Source organism: Protopterus annectens, chromosome 8.part0 (assembly GCF_019279795.1).
Source record: "Protopterus annectens isolate FY-2018-M chromosome 8.part0, PAN1.0, whole genome shotgun sequence".
NCBI classification, from domain to species: domain Eukaryota; kingdom Metazoa; phylum Chordata; order Ceratodontiformes; family Protopteridae; genus Protopterus; species Protopterus annectens.
The window spans coordinates 1,203,136,599-1,203,164,583 of record NC_056741.1 but is presented as its reverse complement, the minus strand read 5'-3'; the positions used below and the strand labels follow the sequence as shown (position 1 = coordinate 1,203,164,583).

At 36.6% G+C, this 27,985-nt stretch overlaps 1 protein-coding gene across 1 annotated transcript in view; it reads right to left on the bottom strand.

Moving 5' to 3' along the window:
• Nucleotides 1-27,985, bottom strand: part of LOC122809305 (tyrosine-protein phosphatase non-receptor type 18-like) — a 1,521,908-nt gene that overhangs the window by 831,405 nt on the left and 662,518 nt on the right. The window contains exons 7-8 of the mRNA XM_044080695.1: nucleotides 23,887-23,949; nucleotides 9,223-9,365 (exon numbers count right to left, since the gene is read on the bottom strand). Coding sequence (XP_043936630.1) covers nucleotides 9,223-9,365; nucleotides 23,887-23,949 — 206 coding nt within the window. The remainder of the gene's footprint in view (nucleotides 1-9,222; nucleotides 9,366-23,886; nucleotides 23,950-27,985) is intronic.

The following is a 27,985-nucleotide window of genomic DNA, read 5'->3' as shown; positions in this document are numbered from 1 at the left end:
AAGCAAGTCACAATTACCAGAAACATGTCCTCAGCTGGATAACCAAGTCACAATTACCAGAATATATCCTCAGCTGGATAACCAAGTCACAATTACCAGAATATGTCCTCAGCTGGATAACCAAGTCACAATTACCAGAAACATGTCCTCAGTTGGATAACCAAGTCACAATTACCAGAAACATGTCCTCAGCTGGATAACCAAGTCACAATTACCAGAAACATGTCCTCAGCTGGATAACCAAGTCACAATTACCAGAGACATGTCCTCAGCTGGATAACCAAGTCACACTAACCAGAAACATGTCCTCAGCTGGATAACCAAGTCACAATTACCAGAAACATGTCCTCAGCTGGATAACCAAGTCTCAATTACCAGAAACATGTCCTCAGCTGGATAACCAAGTCACACTTACCAGAAACATGTCCTCAGCTGGATAACCAAGTCACAATTACCAGAAACACGTCCTCAGCTGGATAACCAAGTCACAATTACCAGAAACATGTCCTCAGCTGGACTTGGCTATGGGCAAAGACTGAGTAGCATTTTTACCATCTTATCTGTCCAGGGAGAGGAGGGTTGGTTTTCCATTCAAGATTACAGATATCAGTAGAGAACAGGGACTTTAGTCTTGCATGATAAATTGGGGAATTTACCAATAATTTTGTCAGCAGACAAGTTCCAGATAGATGCTGTTGCATGCTGGACATGAGGCAGAACAGTGGGCAGAGTTCATTGCAAACCTCCAAAAAGATGCACCCCAGAGCTGTCAAGAAAGTGTCATACTGAGTCACCCTGATATGCTCTCCACCTCATCCTGGACAAAGATACATAAGATTTTCCCACATGCAGAGTCAGTCCATGAGGAGTAACTTGGACAGTTACACATAAGATTTTCCCACATGCAAGTTCTCATTCAGTGAAAAGTAACCTGGATAGTTACACAAATAATTTTCCCACATGTGAGTTTTCATTCAGTAAAGAGTAACCTGGATAGTTACACATAGGATTTTCCGACATACAGGGTCTCAGTCAGGGTGGTGGAACCTGGATAGATGTGGAAGATTTTGGACTGAAAGATCAAAGAGGATGCAGAACGAACAAGAAAAAATATATAGATTTATTTTTGTAGAGTACAGTCAGTACAGATTCACTGTTAGAATCTAGTTGAGTGGTATTTTAAAACCCTTTAAATTATATTATACAACAGACATTTTATTTCAGCAAATAAGTATCTGGAAAAAAAACAGTTGTGCTCAGTATTAACAGCACATTGCTATCCCAGAGAACAATTGAGTAAATAGATATAAAGGCTTATTATCAAAGACAGCAGCAGCTGCTTCTTTCAAACAGTTTCATATATCTTTTTAAAGATGTACAGTAACAAAAAATAACACTTTGCTGTTAATTTGCAGGTATGTAACCATGGCTGGCATGCTTGGTCATTTACTGAAGATGTCAGAACTAAAATAACAGTTGTGGATAAAGTGTTCATGTTTATTGTATTAATGGATGCTACAAATCGTGCAAGTGGGGGACGCTGCTTATCAAGAGTGAGCGGTACGCTGCCCTTATGGTTATTTTATGTCTTCTTTCATGGGAGTTGTTATCACCTGTGTCATGTTTTTGGTTGAAATTTATAACTATTGGTTAACAATCATGTTTATGGTACTTTAATAAAGGTCGTAAAATGTCATTCGGTGTTATGTGTTTATTGAAGTGGAACAGGACAACCTGTTCAATAACAACATCAGAGTAATGTTTATTGTATTAATGGATGCTGCAAATCTGGAGCTGGTAAAATAATGTTTCTGCATATAAAACATTCCAAAATCAGAATTAAAAGGCTGTACTGTACTGTTATAAAATAATCAAATGCAACTTCTAGTTATCCAACAATACTATGCGTAAGTCTCTTACAAATGAAGAGCCACAGCAGCAAGAAACAGACAAACTGAAATGTGCAAAACATGTTCTAGAAATATCACATTTTTAAATTTTAAATCTGATACTGGAAGATGTAATTTAATTGAATATCACAAGCAATGGAAACCAAACTTTAGACAATGAGCTATTTTATGTAAGCACAATAGTGTTCTATCCAAGCCAGCTGCAACTGCCTTTAAAAAAACATACTGTGTATTGAAACTTCTCTTTGGAACCTATTATGTCAGCCTCTTGTCTGACAGATAAAATCAGATAAGTGTTTGCATAGTTGCAAAGCATGTAGTTCCCTTTTGGTGTTTGTCTAGTCTTTAATGAACTTATCTTGTTCTTACTATTAGTGGAATCGTGAGTCATTATATGACAACAAGTAAATATGCTGCATTACGTGCATGCAGGAAAGCATTCAAGTGGATTAAAAATAGGATATTTACCATCAAATGGGCAGTTATTACCTCAACATGACTCAGTCAAAATGTACTCATTGTTCCAGAACATAATTGGTAGAACTGGTAGAATGTTCTGATTCCAATGCGGCTGTATCATAATTATATTAGTTATAGGTTCACAGGCTCCTAGGTGTTTACTACGCTAATGATCACAATGGCCTCTTTAAGCCGATCCATGCATCCCAAATCTCTGACAAGTGTAAATACATCTCTCACATAACATATCTATTTGTTTGAGAATTAACTGGTTGTCAGTAAACATGAGGCAATTTCTACATTGCCTCGGGATGTCCATATCCAACAAGCTGGCAACAAAGATAGTGCGAAAGTTAATATTCATGGCAACAGACCCTATTTATTAATTAGACAGTTGGAATGAGAATATTAAGCAATCTTAGGATTATCCAGTTTGCAACTCTGGGGACAGTGCTTGTCACTGCAAACTAGTTGTCCTGTGTGCAACTAGGTATTGGTAAAACTTCAATTGTGTTTCTACATGAAAAATGTCACTGACAATGTCTGTGTCTATACAGGGCACTGCCAAACACTTGAGGGAAGAATAAAAAGTAGACCATGAAAATTTAAAGATTAAGAATTTAAACAGATGTTCTGAAGTTAGAAATAAATCAAGCAGTACTTCCTGAAAACCAAGACTTAACTTGTCAAGAATAATGAAAAAAGGGGAGTTGCGTGAACAGCTACTGATTTGCTACTACTAGTGCTGATCTCACCACAGCTTTACTCTGCTGGGATACAATGCTCCTTTACTTCTTCTCTCACCAGAAGCAAAACATTAGCACCAATTCCAAGATGAGAAGCAGGTCACAGCCTGTATGGTAATCCACAGTCTTCTCCCAGATGATGCACGGTCTCTAGCCTTGTAGCTTTTTCCTGGTAGATGCCTTGAATAGCAACCAGACCAATCAGGAACATCAAGAACAGACACTCACTGGTCAACCATAAATAGTCAGCAATCAATGTACTCTACTCCTTCTCTCACCAGGAGCAGAATATAAGCATAAATTCCAAGCTGTCACATATGAAGCAGTTATTAGGCTTTGTGGTGATCATCAGTCTCCAAGAAATAATGTCCATGTGATCCTTTTCTCACCAGGAGAAAACAGAAGCACTGATCCCAAAATGACTACTGAGAGACAGATTGTGGGTTCTCCAATAATTGGTGGTCTTCCAAAAGATGTTGCAGATTTTAAAGATAAGATGTAAAAAATGGGTTTAATATCCTAAGCACTGCAGTGTCCACTAAGCAGTCAGATATGAAGGGGGGGGTGTAACTTAAACTTTAGCTATCTAAGTGTAGAGCCTCTAACTTTAAAAGAGTAAAATAGATTGAAAGGGGGTGGGTACTTTGTAATCTGGTCCTATGGAATACAGTGGGATGGCCAATAAAATTAAATAGTTGAAGGGGAGTGATTTCACAAAATGATAATTTCGGGCTTACTCTCAACAGTCAATGAAAGGGGAGAGGGAACGAGATATGTGGTCAAATTAGCATAAGGAGCAGGCCACTAGAAAGACAGCTGGGTTTAAGAACACACCACCACCAAGGTGGGAGAGTGGGGAAAAATTGTGTGTGACTCATAAGCCAGACAGCTGTGGTCTCTTTCCTAGTTTTACTATGCAATTCAAAGCAGAATACAGCTAAACAGACTATAAAGGAAAGACATCACAATATACAAAATAGAAGAAGGCAATAAAGTAATACAAAATATAAGAAAGCAACAACAAACTAACCTTTCCCTCACAGCAAGTTGTGGCAGAGTCTTGGTGAGCTTTTCCAGTAAAACTTTGAAATGTTTTATTTTGTGTGTTTGGATCAAGCACCGACACACATTTATGCTTTCCAGTTTTCCAGTAATAGCTTGACATGAGCATCATTTTGTTGTTACATATTTTGTAAAAGCAAGCTGAAAAAAGACCTTTGTGCCTCTTGGAAAATTCAAGGGAATCAGCAAGGCATGTATGTTTTCACCTGTAAAATCTAACTCTAACATGGCTAATAACTGCCTTCAAATTTTTGAATCTCTTCAGAAAGTTTTTCTTTTTTTCTACATATTATCATCATCTCATCTGATTTTTGCTTTTCTGCCTCAAGCTATCATCTGTTGCATGAAAACAGTAATACAAAATTCTGCTTCCCTGTCTCCTGCCAATTATTAGATTAATTGTAGGATACAATCCTTACAGCTACTATATCTAAACTTTTTTTTCTTTCTAGCGAAGTAGTTCAGAGATGTTTGCAAGTCATACTAAACCAAAAATAAAGGACTGAGTTTTTCAAATTTCAGTCATAGTAAATGAGAACACTGGTAAAGAGGTAAGGTATGCATTTGTATCCAGGATTGCCAGCAAGGAGTTGTGGGATTATTGGGTGAGATTTAAACCCTGAAAATTAGCAGCTGTTTGGTGTCAAAACAGGAGATGAGAGTATATCTAAGTGGGAAGAAATAGAATTCAGTCAAAGTAGTTATGTGAACTATGATCTGCTGGTTAATCAATATAAAGACGTCTTTTCCTTACCCAATTCTATTGCTGCTCTCCATTCAGTGTCCAGCCCAGTGGTACAGCACCATAAATAAAAAACACTTTATTTTTATTTAGTAGATCTAAAATCCCTCTTGTTATGAATTATATCAAAAGCCTTACAAAAAAAAACTTGAAGAATACTATAAGCATTCACTAACTGAGCCCATGAACTTAGGCTGACCTCTGAAGATTAAAATAACTATAAATTCTTCTTTAGCTATTTTAGAAACATAAATGCCCTATATTACTCTGAACTGCTCATTACAACACTTTCTTTTCTGAACCAGAGATTGCCAACAACAAATTTAGTGACACCTACACCTTGAGACTTGAGTTCAAAGTACTATCTGACTCCCTTTTCCTCGATTATCTCTAAAGATTACTTCCTGAAAGTGCTAACCATGACCAAAAATACTTCCTCTGTAGGTCCTGACAATACACCTGGCTGTATCTTTGCAGACACAGTCCTTCAACTGTTTAAGTTAAATTTAACTACTGATTTTGTCCCTCTGGAGTGCTGATGCCCCTCTATAACAGTGGCCTTGCAACTGGCCTATGTGATTACAAACCCACCAAGCATTATTGCAAAGCCACGAAACGTATTACTACTGACTTCAATAAACTGGAATATTAGGAATATAATTATGCTTGACAGCCTGATAGTTTGGCTTTGTGAAGAGTATATCCTATTTGTTTAATTGGATAAACTTCTTCAAAAGGGTTACAGATGGTGGTCAAGCAGAGCATGCAGCCTATCTTGACCTCACCATTGCCTCTGACACTATTCCCCGTGCTGACATCATACAGAAGTTAAATGCTTTAAAAAACCGACCCATATGTGGGAGCTGGATAGCAAATTGGCAGAAAGACAAAACACACAAAGTGCAAGTTTCAGTGCCTCATCAGCAAGTGTGAAAGTAGCCTACAGTGTCCTTCTGGGTTTGGTGATGGGCTCTCTCCTTTTTGATATTTCTTTCTCAAATCTCTAAGCATATATCTAAGATCACTGGTTAACAAAATGCAAATTACTTCAAACTGGGGTTGTTATTAAATCATCCTATGATACCCAAAAGCTCTAAAATGAGCTCATCCTAGTAAACTACTGGTGCGGTAGAAGTGGGTACATACTAAATGCAAAAACACTGCAGTATCATCACTTTTAGAAGACAATCCTTGCTCTCATTGTCTGTACAGACAACGCATCACTACAAAAGAAAATTGTAGTCAGGGTACTTAGATTGAATACTTTTATTTAGCCCAGCTAATCGCCAAAGGAATATCGTTACGATAAAGATGTAATCACTCTGTTATACTCAGCACTGATCAGGCAAATTATTGAGAATAACACTCCTTTTGGGATGTATCTCAGTAAAGTCTTTGAACAATTAAACAAGCTAAAAAGTCTCCTAACCAAAATATTCAAAGTCAGGGTCCATGAGCTACCAAGAGTGGTTGGAAGCTCTATCCCTTTATTCAGTTTCTTACAGACTTTAGAGGGGAGGATCTATGTTTTAATTACTCCACCATTAGAAATCCAATTGTCCTTGACCTCCAGTATTTCTGAAAGTCTAATATTTCCATCAACACAAGAACCAGAGACTTAAATCTTAAGCAGAGGATAAGTAAAACATGGTGAAGGGAATGGTCAATAGCTCATTGCTTCCCAAATCTCTTTAATAACTTACCATCCTTATTAAGAAATGCAACTCACTATCTGCCTTTGAACATAACCTAGACTCCAGGACTGACCAGTATGGTCATGCTGGAGAAGGAAGGTGCAGCCTGAGGGAGGATACTAGCAAGGTGTCAATGGTCATAAGAGGTAGTAGCCATGGAATGTATTGAATCGCTAAATCTAAACTTCACATCAGGGTAACATTTCTTAAAAGGGTAATATGAGGAAAAATACCACATTTATAAAATAAATGATGGTTAAGTATTGCATTTAAAAAGCTGTTAAGGCACTAGGAACCCCATGTATACATATATATATATATATATATATATATATATATATATATATATATATATATATATGTATTTATAAGGGGTGCATACCTTCCTGTCCTAGATTCCTTTTGTTGATGGGTGAGAAAGCAGCTAATCAAAAATCAGCTTGTTGAACCATACCGGTTTTCTCACACTGATAGCAATGCAGAGTTTTGGGGAATTTGCTGTTTTTCAACTGTAGTGTGATCTCAAAGTTGATATTTATCAAGTGTGAGGTCCGCAAAGACACTGGTTTAGTATTTTTTCCAATGGTTTGTGGATTGATGATTTTGGGCTTTAACCATGTGATGTCAGTGATTTATATATCAATGTTTGTGCATGTCAGTGAATAGCTGTGCTTCTATAAGTATAGCTATCTAGCTATCAATCTATATATAACACACACACATGTATGCACACACACACACACACATATATTTTATATATATATATATATATATATATATATATATGGATTCCATACATTTGGTCAAATTACACTTAGTCGAAAATTATACCAGGCATTGCAGTTCACTGAAAGCTCACTTGATTGAAAGATCACTTGTTCGAAATTCATTTGGTTGAAAATGGAATATAGCCCCTGCCCCACTGCAGTGCAACCCTGGAGTGAGAATATTAAATAAGGGGTGGTGTATTCACTATTATAAGAAGGTATGTCCATTAGAAATGCATTAATATATATCTTTAGTAGAAACTATTAGCATAATGTGGAGGGCTACACCCCCCATACCCCCAATGTGGGGGCTGTACCCCCCCCCCCTTATTTAATATTCTCACTTCAGGGTTGCACTGCAGTGGGGCAGGGGCTATACTCCATTTTTAACCAAATGAACTTCGACCAAGTGAGCTTTCAGTGAAATGACAAGCCTGGAATCATTTTCGACCAAGTGTAATTCGACCAAATGTATGGAATCTATATATATATATGTGTGTGTGTGTGTGTGTGTGTGTGTGTGTGTGTGTGTGTGTGTGTGTGTGTGTGTGTGTGTGTGTGTGTGTGTGTGTGTGTGTGCTTGTGTATATTGCCCCTATGCAGAAGAAAACATAATACGAGTTAGACAGACGGCTGTGCAGTACCTCATGCTATGTGACCCTTTGGGTTCTGAGTTACTTACACCCGTTTCAGTACCCTTTATTTTCTATAAGAGATGTGCTTTGCCCTGGCTGATTTTCACGTTTCAGAAACAAATGTTAGAAAATGTGAAATCCATGCATGAAAAAAACATGTATAGAAAGGTCTAGAAACATACAATACTAAAATAAATTACAATTCTTTGACTATCTTTGCAAAATAATTCCTCCATTAATATACATCATGGCAGAAACCTGCCTAAACACCACACACCATCCCAGAAACGCTCCCTGTGCATTATTACATCACTGCAGAGGCCAGGACAGGCTTTGTATTTTCTCAAATGCTTATTTCTACCAAAGATATTCTGAGTTTGATTCTCAGTCATCTGGGCAATTATGAGTTTGTGTTGTACTATAGAAGTAGATATTATGTTATGTCATTTCTAAATCCAGAGACAGCAGGTCTGCTCTCTGCTAGCCTTTCTCAATAAATCAGACACTACAGTAACCAGTAAGTATATTACTTGTGTAGTTTGTGATGAATAATCAAACATACCCGACACAGAATGATTACTTTTAGGTGCTACCAGAAGTGCTGCACTGTCCAAAATACAAACGCTCCTCCCAAGCTGCTGGCAGTCAGTTTAATACTAGTGCTTTGCACAGCAATGTTTTCTCTTAGGTTTTAATGTCTTATTATATAACACTACAACTGTCTCCACCTGTTAGAAACAAAAACACCAAAATCAGGTGAGAACTAACATTGTATACAGTAACGCCCACTAGCATATCTTCTCAAGCAACCCTTTGCCACATCTACTAAAAAGCATGCTTAGTTTTTGTCTTGGTTAAAGGCAGAGGACTCTTCCTAACACTCATTTTTGATTCTGGTTATTATTAATTCGTACCTGCTTCTTTCTGTGATCAGGGTCCAGATTCCAAAAGAGTTGCTTTCACTTTAAGTATCTTACTTTGGCATAAGCCTGCCCTGATTCTGAAAGAATTGCTCTCTGTGTAAGTCCTATCTATAAACAGGCTTATACCAGGAGCCAGATTCCCAAATACCTGGTATCAGTGTAAATGGCATACTCAAAGTGTAATTCACCTGAGTAAGTCACTTAAACTGACAACACATCTGTTGGAATCAGGCCCCACATGGGCAGAACAATCATTTTTATCTGCAAATATTACAAATACATACCTGCAGTGGACACAGAGAGGTGAAGTTTCTTGTCCTTGCTGTTCACGTACTGAGTCAATCATATCTAAAATGCAGTCATAAGAGTCAGGAATGCCATGGTCAGGCCACGCTATATACTGGTAGTGGTAAACAATTCGTGTCTCCTAGAACACATGACAGTGGAGTATTACAATACACAGTTTTAACAGCAATATTCCTAGAAATACTTCTGGACACAGCAGAAATACTGCTCAGATCTACATTCCATGAGACAAAATGGAAAATACTATAAAATATTTCTGATATAAAGGTCAAATATCCATGCAAATATTTTACAACATGAAAGTGATCTTACCCCAAGATGGGTAATGTGAAAAATATATAAATGAAATGTACTGGATAAAATAAGGCAAAAAAGACACATAACAACACCCAAGTACTGTGAAATAAAACAAGATTCTTAAAAAGCAATGCAATACAAGCAATTTAAACATTCCAAGAAAATGCCGAATAAATACTAGCATAATGACTGATCATCAGAATAATTCATGCTTCTTTTCTCCTTATGACATTAATATTCTGAACAGTATTACTTGTAGATTTTTCATACTTGTGTGTTTTTGTTCTAAAATGCATGTTGTTTATTTATTAGGTTTCTCAGACAAGCTATAGCCTGAAAGTCTGCACTATATAAAAAAAAAAAAAAAATTCAATTATGAAGAACTTGTTGGACTTTCAACTTACTGTACCACTAGAAACAATGAACACTTCAGTTTCAAATAATGAATTTAAAAGTCAGGATACATTTGTTCCTGCTTTCACCAGTTATGTTGTTAGTGTTTTCTATAACTCAGTGAAGAAGGAGATCATTCATAGTTTTACAACATGGAACAGCTGTGAAGTAAAGATTAATGTTATGAAAAAAGATTGCCAGGCATTTCTGTACTTCTCACAAATGAATGACTCATTGGTAAAATCTTTGAGTAAGGTAGGCGAATCTGCAATGCATCAAACTCTTGAATGGGCAAGATGACTGTATTTGTCAGAGTTACAATCCCACGAATGAAGTTCAAAAACATCTTGCACAATTGTTGAAAAGAAAGGATGGATTTTTTTTTTTTTTTATAGAACAAGGGTTGCTAAGGTAATAAACTCAGTACAAGTATTTCATTTTATTGCCTTCCAAAACCTCATTGAAATAGTCATGCACTACCTTGAACATCTTATGTGCTTGGCCTAGGCAGTCCACCACCCCCAAAAGACTGCCCTGGGAATTCATGAAAGGGTCTAGCCTGAGGTGTATGGCTTGCACTGAAAAGCCCCTCCCCTCCCACATTGCTGTATTTTGCAATTCAGAGACATGTTAGCCATGATGAGGAAAGACCTCACTGTCAATTAATTTGCATGTCTCTAAATCACAGTTACTTTGGTGATGTTAACAGCTGTTCATGGAGACATCATCATCCACCCTTCACTCTCCCACATACACAAAGTACACATTCAAACACATACACAAACCACAGTCCCCATAACTGTCCCCAGTTGTCTGCCCACCCCCAATCCCCAACTAGATGAAGTGCTGTTAAGGTACAAGGGTTTGGCGTACTCCCTGGTGAATAGTGTTTCCCACCACCCCCAATCCCCATAACAATTTAAGTGCCATTAAAGCATGACTGTAGCACATCTGGTGGAGAGTATTTTCCCCCACCTCAGTCCCTGTAATACCTTAATGCCATTATGGCACCACTGGAGTTCCCCATAGTTGCTAGTGTTTTCACCCAACAAAAATCCCTGTACTGCTGTCAGTTCTATTATGGTCATAGTAGAACACTGCCACATACTGGTGGGATGAACCATGCTGATCTACAAGGCTGAACAACTTTTTAAATATTTTGGGTGTGGATGCCTTCCTGGAGGCAGTTCTAGTGAGAGACGTTATGGCTAATTGGCACATGCGTCTCCCCTGGACTGCCTCATCAGCATTCATCATGGCTATGGAACAAGCTACAGTACCATTTACCACAATGTCAGTGCGGTTCCTGAATCCCAAAAGCTTACTGCAACGTGTACATGAAGGTGCACAAGGCATGGTACCTTTTTGAATTTCCTCTTTGTCTTTTTGATTGATAAGTTCCTGCAAGAACTTTTACAGTAAATCTATCATCTTACATGAGAGACAATAGACATTTTAGACAGTTGCTAATGGGGTAGAAATGGTGAAAATATGACCATTTTGTAACCACTGATGTTTGCAGTTTCCATACACATATTCAACATTGATTGGTTTATATGCAATTTAACATTATTGTGGATCCCTTGTTTTCCTAGCTATAATGTGGAATTAGTCCATGTTTGCTTACAAAACATTTTTTTCTTCTATTCTGATATAACAATGGTTTTATAAAAACACAATTCAACTCCCACTTTGTGAACTCAATTCTATCCTTAGTATCAAGCTTTACCCTCAAAACAGTTTCCACCACTTCAACCAAAAGCATGCTCTCCAAACTAAAAACCTCATCAACACCAGCCAACCTACTCCCCAGCTATTTCTTGAAACTTACAGCAGATGCTATTGCTATCCCAATCTCCACTCTCATAAACAGATCAATTGTTGAAAACTATGTGCCCAAACTCTGGAAAATATCCTATGTTACACCCATACATAAAGGTGGGACCTCCACTGAACTTAATAACTACAGACCCATTGCTTTACTCTCCCCCCTGGCCAAAATAAAATGCATCCATACCCAGATGCTAAACTATCTCCTAGACTGCAACATCCTGTCACCTTCTCAGCATGGTTTCAGACCTGCCCATAGTACCACTAGAGCTCTCCTCTGCTTCACAGACACAGTAAACCATCTCAAAAATGAAGGCCTGCAAGTGTCAACTCTTTTTTTGGATATGTCCAAAGCACTTTTCACAGTCTCACACCAAATCCTGCTAAACAAACTAAACCAATATCATCTATCTAATTCCACTCTTACCTGGTTCCAAAGCTACTTAACTGACAGGTACCAAGCTGTGAAATGGGAAAATTCTCTCTCTCCTCAGCTGCCCATAACTATAGGAGTCCCACATGGTTCTATCTTAGGACCACTACTATTCACAGTCTTCACAAATGACCTCCACACCTCCACACAGCATGCATCTATAATTCGGTATGCAAATGACACTACCTTAATCTGTGCTGCACAAAACATTCCCACCCTCCTGCAAACAACTCAACTAGCATTTTCTGACGTTGAAAACTACCTTACCAAAGCCCAACTTATCCTCAATCCAAAGAAAACTCAGCTTATGATTATAACCAGTTCTAACAAAAACACTAACAGTCAATTCACTATCTACTCCACAAATGCTACTCCAATTGCTCCAGTGGCACAGGCTAAGCTATTGGGAATAACCATAGACTCCCACCTAAAATTAAAAATATCAATAGATTCTACCAGGTGACAAGGTTCTGAAAGGTGCCTTAATAACCTAGTCCAAAATATCCTTTAGGAATTCTCCCAGACTTTGTGACAAGTTATTGCATTCAGCAGCTTATACGTCAGATCACGGTTATCTAGGTCTGCTTCTGATCTTGACTCTGGGCCATGCCTGGGATGCTATGCTTGTATTTATATGTATCAAACAATTATCACTTATATCACTGCCCACAAATAAGTGGTGAACAGTAGGCGTGATTGTTTGAGCAGCCAGGTACTATATGGTCTTATATGCCCCTGTTAACAATGTTAAAAATATTAAGATTGCACATACTGGATCACCTATGGAACATAAGGATTTAACTGGAAGTAAGTGCTGTTGTCATGTACAAAGAAGAGATGTCATGGTGTTAAACGTCTGTTTCGTATTAAGTTCCCTATAAACATCCATTTACTAATTTCGCACATACAGTAAATAAAAAAGAAGTGTGACCTATTTTTAAATATGCTCCTCTTTCTCCAGGAGAACTAAAGAAAAAAAATAATTACCAACATTAAATAAGTCAAACCTAGCTTATTAAGGAAACCAGTCCTACTGCTTAATACCTCATAAAATAGTATCCACTTGACTGACACAGAAATAAACTCTCTTATTATTGTTTTTATCTGTTGCCACTCCCTTATACAAAATTTATCAACCTACTTTTCTGCAAACACTTTCCTCCTCTATTAAGACATCTTCCTATCATAAAACTCTCTCCTTCCTTTGCCATCATTCTCCTCAGACATATTTACTTTTTACTCCCCTTTCCTTTAGACACATCACCCAACTCACCTTTTTCCCCAAGTTCTCAATTACTTCTCAATCACTTTTCAGAAACTTTGCAAAATATTCTCACATCTGAAACAACCTAATGAGCTCTCCTGTATCCTGGCAAACACTTCCTCACAAACATTTCATTCTTCTTCTTCTTCTGTTACTCCGTCATTCCTAACCACCACTCTGTTCATAATAGATCACTAGTGCATAGCGATACCACAGCACCCTCAATCAGCTCGCATCATATAAACCCAATATAAATTCACCTCCCAAACATTCTCACTAAAATAAAATGATCATGATTATAAATGACCAAAACTGAATAAGAATTATTCTATTGCCCTACACCCATCCTTTTTTAATTGTTGTATTATCTTGGATAGAAATCTAAATCTTAATTCACTACTGCTAATTTTAGGGCAGGTCTCCTTTGATCAAAAACAATCACTCTTCACTAATAATCAGTTCCATTCTCTACAGTCAGACAAAATATAAATTAAGACATTATCACTGAAACTCTCAAAGTATGAGAACCAAAGCAGACTTACTGGAAGCATTGGTAAAAGAACACAAGCCAAACATTCTACCTGGCTTAAAGATGATACCTGTTCCTCATCTTTTCTAAGCAATACCTGTGCTGTACTCTTAAATAACAGACCAGGTCACAAAACATACCCTTACATAAAAGGCCAGCTCATAAAACATATCCTTAAATAATAGGTCAGGTCACAAAAAAGGAAGTGGTTTAATGCTGTTTATTAAAAAGGAACCAGAGCTATCACTCAAATGGATGGACCAGATGAAAGCCTCTAGTGAAATCTAGTAACTGGATCCTAGCGTCTCTCTCAATCAGTGGTAATACAAAAGATTTCATAACCACTACTTATATATCCCCAACTTCCAGCCAATGCAAATGTCTTTAAAGACAGCCTAAACAGCATAATCAACTTAGGTAACAAAAACAAAATTACAATCACAGGTGATTTCAGTTTTGACATGGGCATACCTAAATAACTCCAAGCTGCTATCATATTAGCACAAAACAACTTAACTCAATTACTCCTGACATCAGATGAAACACTTACACTGGGCATGTATCTCTGCTTGACCTGATTATAATAAATAACACACAGCATATAGTAATTATCCACACATCACCTACCTCTACTACAGCTGTTTTAGATGTCAATATAGCATAACTATCCCCATTATAATAATCTTTTAGACAGTATTTGAAAAAAAGATGGCAATATTTCCTTTTCCCAACAAGTACACTCCTCCTTTGTGTTTCACTTTGACAACCCATCCACCGCCCTTCGTTTCTTCACCATAATAAGCAAATCAGTAACAAGCAAACATTTCTTCCTCACTAAAAATATACTCCATAGTAAATAATGCACATTAATTACACCCTCATCTAAATGCAGCCAAATGCCCCCTTAAAATATAGAAACCAACCATGAAAACTATGGAAAGAACACAGGCAGTCCTGACTACTGAAACCTATTTAATTTATTAAAGAAGAAATATAATCTACCAATCGAAAAAGCCAAATTAACACCATATCTTTGAAATAAACTCACAATACATTCCATAAGAACCACTGGAATGTAATCAAAAATATTGCCTATTTTGAGAATAGCAAAAAAAAAAAAAAAAAAGACTTCATCCCTTAATATGAACAACACTTAAGTACCAGAAACACACCGCGTCACCTCATCACTCTACTACACTATCTCAAAGCAGTCTTAACCCCCCCAAAACTGTATACCTGCAACACAAAATACTTCCCTAGATCTTTACAATCTACCCAATATTTTACTTTACAGAAAAAAAAACAGTGAGAAAGTTGAGGAAATATCATGAAAAAACAGCTTCTAAATCAAACACAAAGGTTAACATGCACTCAGCATCCATTAAATTAATAGAGCGCTCCCCTCTCTCCAAACCTCTTGTCATACCTCTCACCCTCTTAGAACAAGAAATCTGGACAAAGACATAAATAGCAGTGGGAAAGAGGCCCAAAATAGGGAACATGTTTAAATATCGCACTTTCAAACTTAGGAAGTTGATAGAATAACAGGTTTTGCACTAGCATGAATTTTTGAAGGGTATGAAGTCCGAATCTCAAATGTGTCATTATTTCCTAACCTTAGTCTTTAATAATTTGCCAGAAAACTACAATTTTATGAAAAATGGACCAAAAATATGAAGCAAAAATCTGGACATTCTGCAAAAATCTGTACAGTTGAGAGGTATGCCTCTTGCTCATATTTTAAATCTATCATTTACACTTGCTTATGTACCAAAGCATTTAAAGCACCCTTTAATCATCTCCATAGCAGGAATAGTTCCCCATCATCACCAGTTATAGACTAATCTCTACTCTTTACCAAACAATATAGACATGTGAAAGAATAATCTATAACTGATTACCAGAAAATATTACTAAGTGCAGTCTACCACTAAACCTACTAATTGGCTTCAGCTGTGGCACCCCTAACCACTATTTGTACTATCACTGAAAAGATCTATACCTCAACGGTAAAACAAATCACTGGCACATTTTTATAGATATAAGCAGAGCTTTTGGAATTATTCTATGCCTTTTTAGTAAATAAGCTTAAATCCTTTGGTTTTGGTCAATGTTACACAACATTTCTCAAAAACTATCTAACGGAATCTTTTATGATCAAGTCTGTAACTGGTGTAACTAAAGAAGGCACCTTCTTCACAGGAGTCCCTCAAGGTTATGTCCTTCAACCATACTTTATTTTCAGCAATGACATATCATCATTCCTCTCTCTATCAAATATTACCTTTTATGCAAATGGCATAATCCTTCACAACCAAGATAAAAACTAGATCAGTCCTATAAACATCCTTTTAAATGATATTACTCAGTTATAGTGATAACTCTAGACCAATCTAATCACTGACAACTACTATAGTGCTCTTCAGCACATGTCATAAGCTTAACCTAAGGCAGCCCCTAGTTACCAAACAACTCAATAATAAAACTTATTTAAAGCTATATCTCACACTTACCATTGACCTCCATCCTAACTTTCCGCCTGCATACAGAAAGTTAGCTCTTAATTAAGGGCTTCTACTCAGTCTTAAAATATTCTAACCACTCAAGTCAGAAATGCTCACCAAAAATATGCCTGAACCAGTACAGGAATAGGTCTTCCTCAGCATCAAAATTTACTCTTCCCAAAGCACACACAACATTCAATACAGTGTCAACAGTTAATACAATTTAATCACTCAAATTAGAGCATCAATATGCAATCCTTAAAAGAACCAAATGGCTCCCTGTTACTGCTAGATCCAGCATCCACTCCATATTTACATAAAAACAACTGTATTATAGCTAACATGCAGCACTCAAAAAACAAGCTAATTTTATCATCTCTCTACATGTTAAGATTGCAGAACAAGGAAGGACATGCAAGCATTCTAAAGACCACCTTAAAATCAAGATATTGAATAATATAAGTTTCTCCAAACTTACATCTGTAAATTGGAACAATGTTCCCATTATTATTTATAAACTGAGAAATTTCAAACAATTCGGGTGTGAGTTTTTAAAATTCTTAAAATAGTATTACAAATATAACTGATATTTAGACATTGGTTAACTCGCACATATCAAGATCCCAGCTCAGTCATGTGTGAAGATATTAGGTCTATTCACCTTGAATCTCATAAAACTTACTTGACCTTCTACTAGCTGTGAGTGTGTAAATATGCATGCATTTATTATATATTTAAATTAGAAAAAACTGACAAGACTAGAAACTGTTTATTATGGTTAGTGTTTTTACTTGACTGTTGTCACATGATTTCATCTCAAGCAATGATTATGTCACACACCAAAGGTAACGGTACAATCTATACATACAACACTACAAGAAAGACAGCACTTTGCTCTGTTCATTCCACAGCCTGCATTCAAAGTACTCCTGACAACCTTGTAAGCATTTTCACAATATAAAACTGTATTCATAACTGTTACAAATTGATAAACTGTTTTGAGTGTCACCAATACTGTACCGTATGCTTTTAACTACTGTACATCGTTTTTGGGGTGGTGTCTTTGCTACTGTTTATATAGTACTCCTTGTGTAAATGTACGTAAGAGTGTGTGTGTGTGTGTGTCAGTGTCTATATAGTCTGTCAGTGTATATGTTTGTTTATTTCTCTTTAGTTATTAATCTAACATTTGTCTTATTTCTTTATTCATACCTATATCTATATATGTACTCATGCAGTCATAAAAATGATCGAATCTTACATGTTGCAGTTTCGCTATACACTTAAAACAATTTCCTTGTTTTCATTTTTCCACCCTTTCTGACTGCAGACAATCCCTTATTCAGTCATCTTTAACTTGTTTCACTGTGTAGTCATTAATTATATAATTAATCACAATGTAGAACACTCATGGATTCCCTTGACGAATTACCATCTATCTTCTCGCCGAGAAGAGATGATATACAACGCCTACAGTCTGAGATGGCTATAATGAAGGGGGAGTTAACCAGACTCATTGAGCTTGTCACTCAGACTAACAGTAAACTAACCATTGGAGGTATGGATAATCGGAAGTTGAATGTACGAGAACCGGAAATGATCAATACTTTGCTTTCCCTTCCAAATGCGCAAAGGTTACATGTCTCAGGGAATAGACGGGCCTCTTATGGATCTACCAACAGCTTGGGGGAAGGAGAATTCCGAACGAATGAGAGGGTTAGATCGGAGGACGAAAATTACAACATTTCTGGTGCCAGGCCAAAAAGAACTGCGCCGAAAAGGACTTATGCTATGACGGCAAAGGAACCAAAGGTACTGTAAAAAATATTCAGCCTGTGATTCAACCATCCGATAAGAAGCGGTTTACTACTGACAATTTCTTGGACAGTAAATTTGATTTTGATTTTGACAATAGTAACAAGCGTTTCAACTTTGATAGGGCTAATGATGTTAACGCCAAGGAGGAAATGACTTTAAAGGATTATATCTTTCAGTTTGGTAAAAAACTTAAAGTGTTAAAGACATTGCAATTAGATAATGCGTATTTAAAAAGGTATATGGATGTGAATGTAGTACCTATGGGGCTCAGATTTTTCAAGAGACCTATGGGGGTAGAAATGGATCAAGAGCAGTCAACTGAATGCAGTAAGATGTTTGATAACTTTGGTTTCACATTCATGAAATATCTTATTGCTTGTAATGACAAAAAAATTTGTAAGTTACTGACAGAAATTGAAGAGTTAGACCATACTATTACCAATGATGTACTGTTTGATGAAAATATATTAAGTTTTAATGCCCAATTCACATGGGTGGAAAGCAGATTAATATTCAATTGGATAGAAAGTGTAAAAAATTAAAGTGTGACATATCACAGTATGAAAAAGGCGAGGCTTATAGATTTGAAGTAAAAACTGACAGAGAAGAACGTGCAGGAGATTATTATGATGCAAAGAGAGTGTATCAGAGTAAAGGCAGGCCGGCATACTACAATAATTTCAGTAGGGGAAACAATGCAAATCATTTTTTAGAGGAGAACCAATCGAGGGATCATGTACACAAAAGGGAAATAAGACACGAAAAGTGGCACCAACAAGAGAACAGAACTTGTTGATGCATAATTCAATGACATCCAGGAAAAAAGGGGAAGAAATTATTAAATATAATGACATACATTATAGATGGAAAGAATTTAGCATCTATAATTATACTAGCTTGGATGTTACTATAGACATGTTTATGTTGCTTTCAAAAAGTATGAAATTTATACCAAATAATAGGGGTAACCTGGTGGACTATGTGGTAGATTTCAAAAAATATTTAAGAAAGTTAAATCTAGCTGTTCACTTCAAGGGCAAAGAGACTTCAAGTGTTGATGCGTATAGAAACCCTAGTAAATTTACACCCCCTTTGAATAATGTTATAGCCACCTATGAGAGGATGGTTTTAAAAGAATTTTATGCAGGTTTTGAGACAAATAAATCTCATATCACAAATCTTACTAAAAATGAAATACAGATTTTGAAAGACCTACAAAATAACAACAAAATTAGAATAATGAAGCCCGATAAGGGTGGGGGGAGTAGTATTATATTATACTGAAGATTATAATAATAAAATTATGAATATTCTACTCAATTCAGGGAACTATATAGCCACCTCACTAAATGAAGTTAATATTGCATATCACAAAATTAATTTAATAATAGAGGATTTATTAATAGACAATAGAATCAACATGGATATGTATAACTATGTGAAAATTGAGTACCCCATCATGGGAACTATAGTAGGCATACCCAAGGTCCACAAAAATATACAGGAACCACTGTTCCGACCTATTATATCTGGAAGTAATTCAAAAACTTTTGAAATGGGTAGAGTAGTAGATGGGTGGTTAAAAAGTGTATATTCAAATATCCCACACATAGTAAAGGATTCATGGGATTTCCTTACTCGACTTAATAATGACCTCATTACTGATGATTGTTTTTTAGTAACGATAGATGTGGTGGACCTCTTCTCAAGTATACCCCAGGATGAGGGACTTGTAAGATTTCAGGAAAGTATGCGCAAATATAGCAAGTTAACATGGGAGAAAATAAGTGTCCTCATGGTTTTTATGGAAGTTGTTCTGAAGAATAATTTTATTATGTTTCAAGGAGAATATTACAGGCAAAACAAGGGTGTAGCCATGGGGGCAGCTTGTGCCCCCATGTTTGCCAATTTATTTTTATTAAACTGGGAAGAAGAATATATCTTTGAGTCTGAGTGGAACACCTGTATAAGATGTTATCTCAGACTTTTAGATGATGTGTTTATTATATGGAAGGGCAGTGAGGAATCATTACAAAAATTCATGAATTATCTTAATAGCAGGAATGAGTATTTAAGATTTACTATAAGTATGAATAAAAATAGCATTTCATACTTAGACACCAAGGTTACCATCAAGTGTAATCAGTTTAAATCAAACTTATATAGAAAGGACACCTTTAGTAATGATTATCTAGAGTATAACAGTTGCCACCCCCAGTATCAGAAAAAAAGCATCATCAAGGGACAATGTATCAGAGCCGCCAGGATGACTTCATGCTATGAGGATGTAATAGTTGAGTTGAATAACATAGCCAAAATGTTTATGGATAGGGGATATCCTGGAGGGATGGTATCTGATGTTGTGAAATATGTAAAACAAGAATGGGGAAAAAAATACAAACCCATACTGGGGAGTGAGCAGGGCATTAGTAGTTCCAATGAGTCAAGTAATGAATATAGGAGAGCTTGTGTTATACTATATGCCCCATTAGTGAATAAATTCAAGGACATAATAGTAAAAAATTGGAATATATTAGAAACAGATGAGGACATATACAAGATAGTAGGTCCTAGACCAACATTTGTATATAGGAATGGATTGAATTTAAAGAGCAGATTAAACAAAATGATGGGCATTGTTGGAAAAAGTGAGGGTGGCACCACTAAATGTGGAAGATGCAACCAGTGTCAATATATTATGGGGGTTAGTAGTTTAACATTGGATAACTCTCAGAAAACATTAGTCAAGTTTTGTAAGGGGAACTGTAGAACTAAAAACGTCATTTATTTAGCTAAGTGTTCTACCTGTTCATGTTATTATGTGGGGATGACATCTAGATGTATAAGAAATAAGAATCTATGAGCATTGTTATAGAATAAGAAGGCAAGATGTAAATAATGCCCTATGGAGACATTGTGAAGCTAATAAAGAATGTAGGTCTTTTGAGTTTGGCATACTCGAACAGGTCCAAATGAACCCTAGGAGAGGTAATATAAAGAAGAAATTATCAGAAAAGGAGACCCGTTGGCAAATTAAATTGAATGCCTCAGAATATCCAGGGCTAAATGAATACATCTCTATAAAACCCATGTTAGATAAACAATAGGGTACAATTTAAACCCATGAAAGTACTTGTCACTCAACTGATAAATATTTGTATTGAAGTGAAATATGAATAAAATGTTTTTAAAGTTCTTTTAGTACATAATAACATATAGCAAGTGGTAGTGGCAATAATCAATTATTGGAATGTAGTTTTTAAATTTAGGTGTATTATACACATTTTAGGAGATTGTGTTATGAATAAGTTATTACATGCATATTAAACAACTATACATTTTTAAATATATTTAGACATGTTCATATTGAGGGAATTCAGCACTGTGCACTTTAAATTTTGATGATTTAAATGTAATAAGTTTTAATTAAGTTATTATTCAATTATGGTATGTAGATTGATGAAAGGAGACACCATATAAAAAGGGAAGTAACAATTGTACAAGTGGTTCTGATGAAATCTACGGTTGTAGATGAAAGCGCTTAACCAGCCATTGTTTTATGTGATTTTATGAGTACTTATTAAAGAGAAGATTCATTCATTGCTACGTGCCAGTGCGATTTTATTTTTTACTGGGACTGTTGTTTGCCTCTCAGGGGGCTTCTCTCAGTTTACAATGTAGAACACTGTAAAGCTAGTTCTTTTGTTAACTGTGAAGTTTTAAATACATCACTATTTATATTGCACCTTTTTGCTCATAGTTGAAGCATAACCCTGCCTAAGAAGCAAACCACTGGTTACATAACCTGAAACAGCAATTCTTCCTTTGTTTGGTATTTTTTAGATTAGAAATAATGGCATTGTGTGTGTGTGCGTGTGTGTGTGTGTGTGTGTGTGTGTGTGTGTGTGTGTGTGTGTGTGTGTGTGTGTGTGTGTCTGCGAGCACGTGTGACTGTGTGTCTGGAGGTTGGATTAATGGTCAAGGTCTTTACCTCACAGATGCAAGCTATAAGGTTTGATTCTAACCTCTGTTTATTGGCTACGCTTGTAATCGTCTGCAGACTGATAGCCTACTGTTTATGTATGGGAGAAAATGGTGCATACTACCTACCTGGACCTAGCTAAGGCATTTGTTACTTTACCCACTTTGGTATAATTAATAAACTCATCAAACTGGGCATAAACCCTTGCATAACCCACTGAATTGCCTGCTGGCTCACAGACAGGACCTACAAAGTCAGGATTAGTGAGACCACCTCCAATAAGACACCAGTCGCTAATGGGTTTCTTCAGGGTTCCACGCTGGGACTGCCCCATATGGCATCTACTTCTTAGTTGCAAAGGCTAATTTCAAACACCTTTGGCTGACCAGGTTTGCAGATGCTGTAAACTGGGAGCTATCATAGATTCCTGCCATGACACAAACATCTTACAAGACAGTCTAATGCAGAGGAATGGCAAAATCACAGATTAACACTCAATGCCAAGTAAAGCATTATACTAACTTTTGGGAAAATGGCCACCCAGGTTAATTACTCTATTGATAAGACATCCATAAGAGTTGACCCAGTAGTTAGGGATCTGGGAACATATGTAGATAGCAATCTGGCCTTTGACCAACAAGTGGTCAAGGTAGTGAAAAAAAATCATGATGTCACCCAACATACAAGTAAGAGCATGGCATCCATGTCCAAGGAAGTCATAGTGCCACTTTATTTGGCCCTTATCAGACCCATCACTGAATATAATGCCCCCTTCTTCATGTATCTGAGAAGAAATATGCAACAGTTGGAACACACACAAAGGTTTATTAACAGGAGAGTTCAGGGTATAAACACATTATCCTATAAACATTACCTTAAGGTCCTACCTCTATACTCAGTCACCTACAGGTTATGGAGAGGCAATCTATGCCAGGCATACAAGGCATCGTCGGATCCAACTTTTGCACATCTGCAATATGAACAGCATCAAAACCACAAGATCCAAGGATTTATATTTTGCTTGTGACATAAATAAGATATGCTGGCAAGACAGATGTCTTAGAGGATCCCCATGCTCTGGAACAGGCTTCCCATCTATGTAAAGCAGAGTCCATGCCTAATCCTGACCAATGGATGGGAGATCGGAAATTCACCCCAGGTCTGGCCCCCATGTCTCTGGCAGACAGTATGCCCAAACTAATATACCCCCCAACACTTAACCTTCATAAACATCCTATTTATCATACCTCTTTTTCATAAAAGCCCATGATACATAGGGACACAACTAGGTTGGGTTGCGCAACTAGTTTCTGTTTGGTGTGAAAATAAATCGATTACATAACTTTACTGGTGGACTTTATCCTTTTGGAATTCTGTGGGAGGAAGACCTTTATTGTTTGTGGAACAGCTTTTTGTTACTTAGTTTTATAAAGACCCTGGTGGTTATTAGCCTAGTATATACTTATGAACCTATGAATGTCATAATAATAATAACATTGATGTACTGTTGCCCAGCAAGAAAGTTGTATGTATTTCTCAAGCTAGCTTATATCTGTTTAGCATTCATATAACAGAGGTTGCAAGTTACTTACATTCTGAAAAGTAGCTTCAAGTTTCCGAACAATAACTTCCTCATTGCCTTTGTCTTCCTTCACCTTGACAAAGAAGAAAAACATGATTTTTTGATTTAAGGATGAAACCCATTAATGTTTCAGTACTTCTGAATGATTAACTCTCAGTAAGAAACACTCTGGCAGTTTCAATCTGTACTATTACTTGCAGCATTCAGTATCATTCTGAACTCTTAGATCTGAAGTCAGTATTAATTTCTTTATCTATATCATTTCAGACACCATGCATTCCTCTTTCATATGACTGTGTGACTAATGGTCTACATAGATAACGGTATGCCCAGCCCACCAAATCAGTAAAGTAAATATGTGCAACAGGATGTAATGAAGCAGCTTGAAAATACAAGCAGGAAGTACTGTATGGAAATGCACTTAAGTGAAAGGATAGAATTAGTTCTCATTTGGGACCTGAACCCAAGACTTGCAAAAATACCATGCTGGCATCACTGCCACTGGACCAACAAAATCCCTGGACAGAAAGATGTTGAGTTTTCCTTACAAGCTTTATCCTATCAGGTAGGAACCCCCCAGCATGGTGAATAAGGTCAAAGTATATGATGCCTGTATTGGCACAGTGGCAGTGACACCATTGTGATGTGACAGAGGTCATGAGTTTGAGTCCTTAATGAGATCTAAACTGATTCATTCCCTTCTATGACTAATAGTACCTAAGCAGGTGGCTGCTTTGAACTGATTTGTTTATTTAGCTGTTCACTAATGCACACTTTTTTCAGATTCATTATACTTTATATGAAACAGTTAAAAATCTAGATTGCAGTATTAAGCTGCTTAAACAATAAAATAACTGCTTAAATTACTCAGTAAAAGTCAACATTTCACAATGTATATATTTCATTAATCAATAGCAATGCTCTAATTTAAAATTCTAATAGAAGCTTCAGGAAGTTGATGAATGTGGCTTACAGGCCTAGTAATAATGGGTAGCTGACTCTGACCATAAGATGCTTGTTTGAATGACTTTTCTGGTTATTTGTGTGCATTCAAAATCAGGTATGTTATGTCATTTAGCAGAACTTCTGAAATGTATTGCGTAACTGGACTTTATGGACTTCTACCTGGAGAAAATCTAATCTGTTACAGCTGAAGATGTCCATAAATAAGGAGGCACAGTGGTGCAGCGGTTAATGTTCTCACCTCACAGCAAGAAATTCTCTGGTTTGATTCTTGGCTGGGGTGGCTTCAGTTCGGAGTCTACATGTCCTCCCTGCATTCGCATGGGTTTTCTCTGGGTACTCGAGTTTCTTCACACAAGCCAAAGACATACATCTGGAGCATTTCTCCCCAGGCCTGCACTGAAAATAGGCTCTGTCCTAGTTGAACTTTCCCAGTCAACAAATGTTAAATAAATAAAAAATAAATAAAATCTACTTTATTATTTTGTTAGAAGCTGTAGAGGGTCCAAGTACAGTCATACCCTTTTGTAATATTTGTGCCAAGAAAACAAACTTTTAGAAACACATGTATCCATATCTTCTAAGTAGGGTGTGTGTTCATAACAAGTGTATATAATCTGCAATAGATGCATAGCCAAGTTGTGCTATGTGTGGCTAGCATTTTGCTTCAGAACAGGATGATAGCCATAGCCAGTTGTGCATGATTTTCATTAAGCTGTAGAAGCGGAGTTCATCTGAGCTGATAGCCTTCTAATTTAATACCACTAAAACTTCCCAAAGTATACGCTAAAGTGGGCCTTTTACTTGGAAGATCTTGTTAATGTGAACTAGATGCCTAGTTCTGTGTAATGTTATTAAATACAGTTCACTGGCATTAAGTTCCAGTTAAAATTCCATAAATATGTCTGCAAAATATAATGAAATTGGTCTTGGAAAAGTCATCAATTTCCATCTTTCATAAGTAGTACAGCAACATGGGAGTCTCCATCACTGTATGATTCCATGCAAGTTATACCTTGCCAGTGCTGCCTACTTCAGATACTGCATTTTAGTCTGAGTGGGTGGGACAGATACCAAAGTACCATGTGCTTTTACCCCCACTTACTTTGGCAATGCATTCTGCTGACCATTCACAGTATTTTATGGGTACCACAACGGACTGAATGGAGAATTCCATACTTTAGGAAATCAGACCTGCTAAGTGCAATGGTCCAAAAAATGGCTGCTGTTTGGTTTTATGAGGTACAAGAGTGACAAAGCAGTTTTGATAGGTGTGCAGCCAGCCTAAGTGAGGTCACATCAAACATTGCCCCAGGTTATACAGTCATTTTCAGAACCCGTCAAACTACTTTTACATAAATGAAAATTAAACTTCCTGAATAAAGTATGAACTTTTTATGATTCACTTATAATTACAATCACAAAAGGTTTCAACACTCAATACTGTTTAAACATAACAAAAACATTTGTGTGGCTATACATTCTCCATGCATTGTGCTACATATACAGAGCAACTCTGAGATTGCTGTATCTCAGAAAAAATAGAAATACTGTAATGTGTAATGTACATCTTTAAAAAAATACCCCAGAACAACTCATTAGTGATTGCACATTAAAATGCTGATCAACAGCGTCTCAATCACAAGCCTGGTTCTCAAGTTAAACAGCTATGTTTTAATCTGTATTACACAAAAAAGGGATACTTTGTCAACAAACTGGTACAGCAACAAAGATCATGTCCAACAAAGCACAGAAACTGTGCCAGAACCACAAAATGTTTCTCTGTTTCATTGTATTCAATTTTATTAAATTCAATACAGTGAAACAGAAATTATTTTGCAGTTCTGGTATAGTTACTGTAAATTGAATACAGTGAAATAGAGAAACAGTGTTGTGGTTCTAGTACAGTGTTTGTGCTTTGTTGTTAACTGTATTACACACAATGCTACCTGGTATAGGTTATATCATGGGACTTAGAGTATTTTCCTTTGAGCAGTTATCAACCAGACTGCTTTATCACTCCAGTTTTGTTTTAGAAACAATCTTGTGAGACTTTTTATGGCTTATGCATAACTTATCATTGCAACAAAGGTGCATATATGTAAGGAGTCCATCAGTAAATCTTCTGTCCATTGTTTTGACTTCCACATGATGGGAGATCGCAGATACCCCCAGATTTATTTTCAGTGTCACTGCTTGGACAGAGGCAAAGAAAATGATAGTTAGTTTTTTTCAAACTCAAGGGGTGCATAAAAATAACATAAACTAGGGCTTGGCTTATAAATGCCCTTGGGCAGATAGCCTAGTATGAACCTATGAAACCTATGAACCTATGAACAGTGCATTCTGCAGATGGTGGAAAAGGGAGGACCAACCACTTTGTATCTTTTGGACTTTATTGACCAATACTGTACAAGCCCCACACCTGAACTTTGAGATACTCTGAATGACAGTGACTAAATAAATTGCTGCTGCTGCTGTCAGTTCCTGGACTGCAAACTGCTAGTCATTTGCAGGTGTGTTTTCTCGAACACTAAAACTATTATTTCCAAAAGCGTAGTTTTAATCTCCAAAACTTATCCAAATTTTGTAGGGCTACTTGCAGCTGCAGGAAGAAATTAGCAATCAAGAAGGAAGATGATGAGGTCCTTCATAATATAACGACTTTGAAAAATGGGAAAAGGAAGCACTGTGTGTACTAAATGTTGATGGATTCTGCTTTTATTAATAATAGTAAAGTCAATACCAAATAGTCATTATAACAGATCCCTAAAGTAGGTAGCAGCCTGATACAGAATTAGTAGTGAAAGTTCTAGAGAGAATGGACCTGCACATATGAGTGCAAGCCACTGAATAAGATTCGAAGATACTATGAGCGAATATTTTTAAATGAGATTTGCTAGACAATACATATAAAACATACAGAGATTAGAAACTGAGTGGTAGAGCCATTAGTAAACTAAAATCGCCCTTCATCACAATTATAACAATGCATATGGAGCCATATTTTCAATGCAATAAGGCGTTTATAGCATATAAATGATATGTAGTAGTAAAGCAAAAATAAAGACAATCCATGAATGTCATAATTTCAGTACTGGCTGTTTTAATGCAACAGAGGCTTTAAAAGATGTATTCTCTGTTAT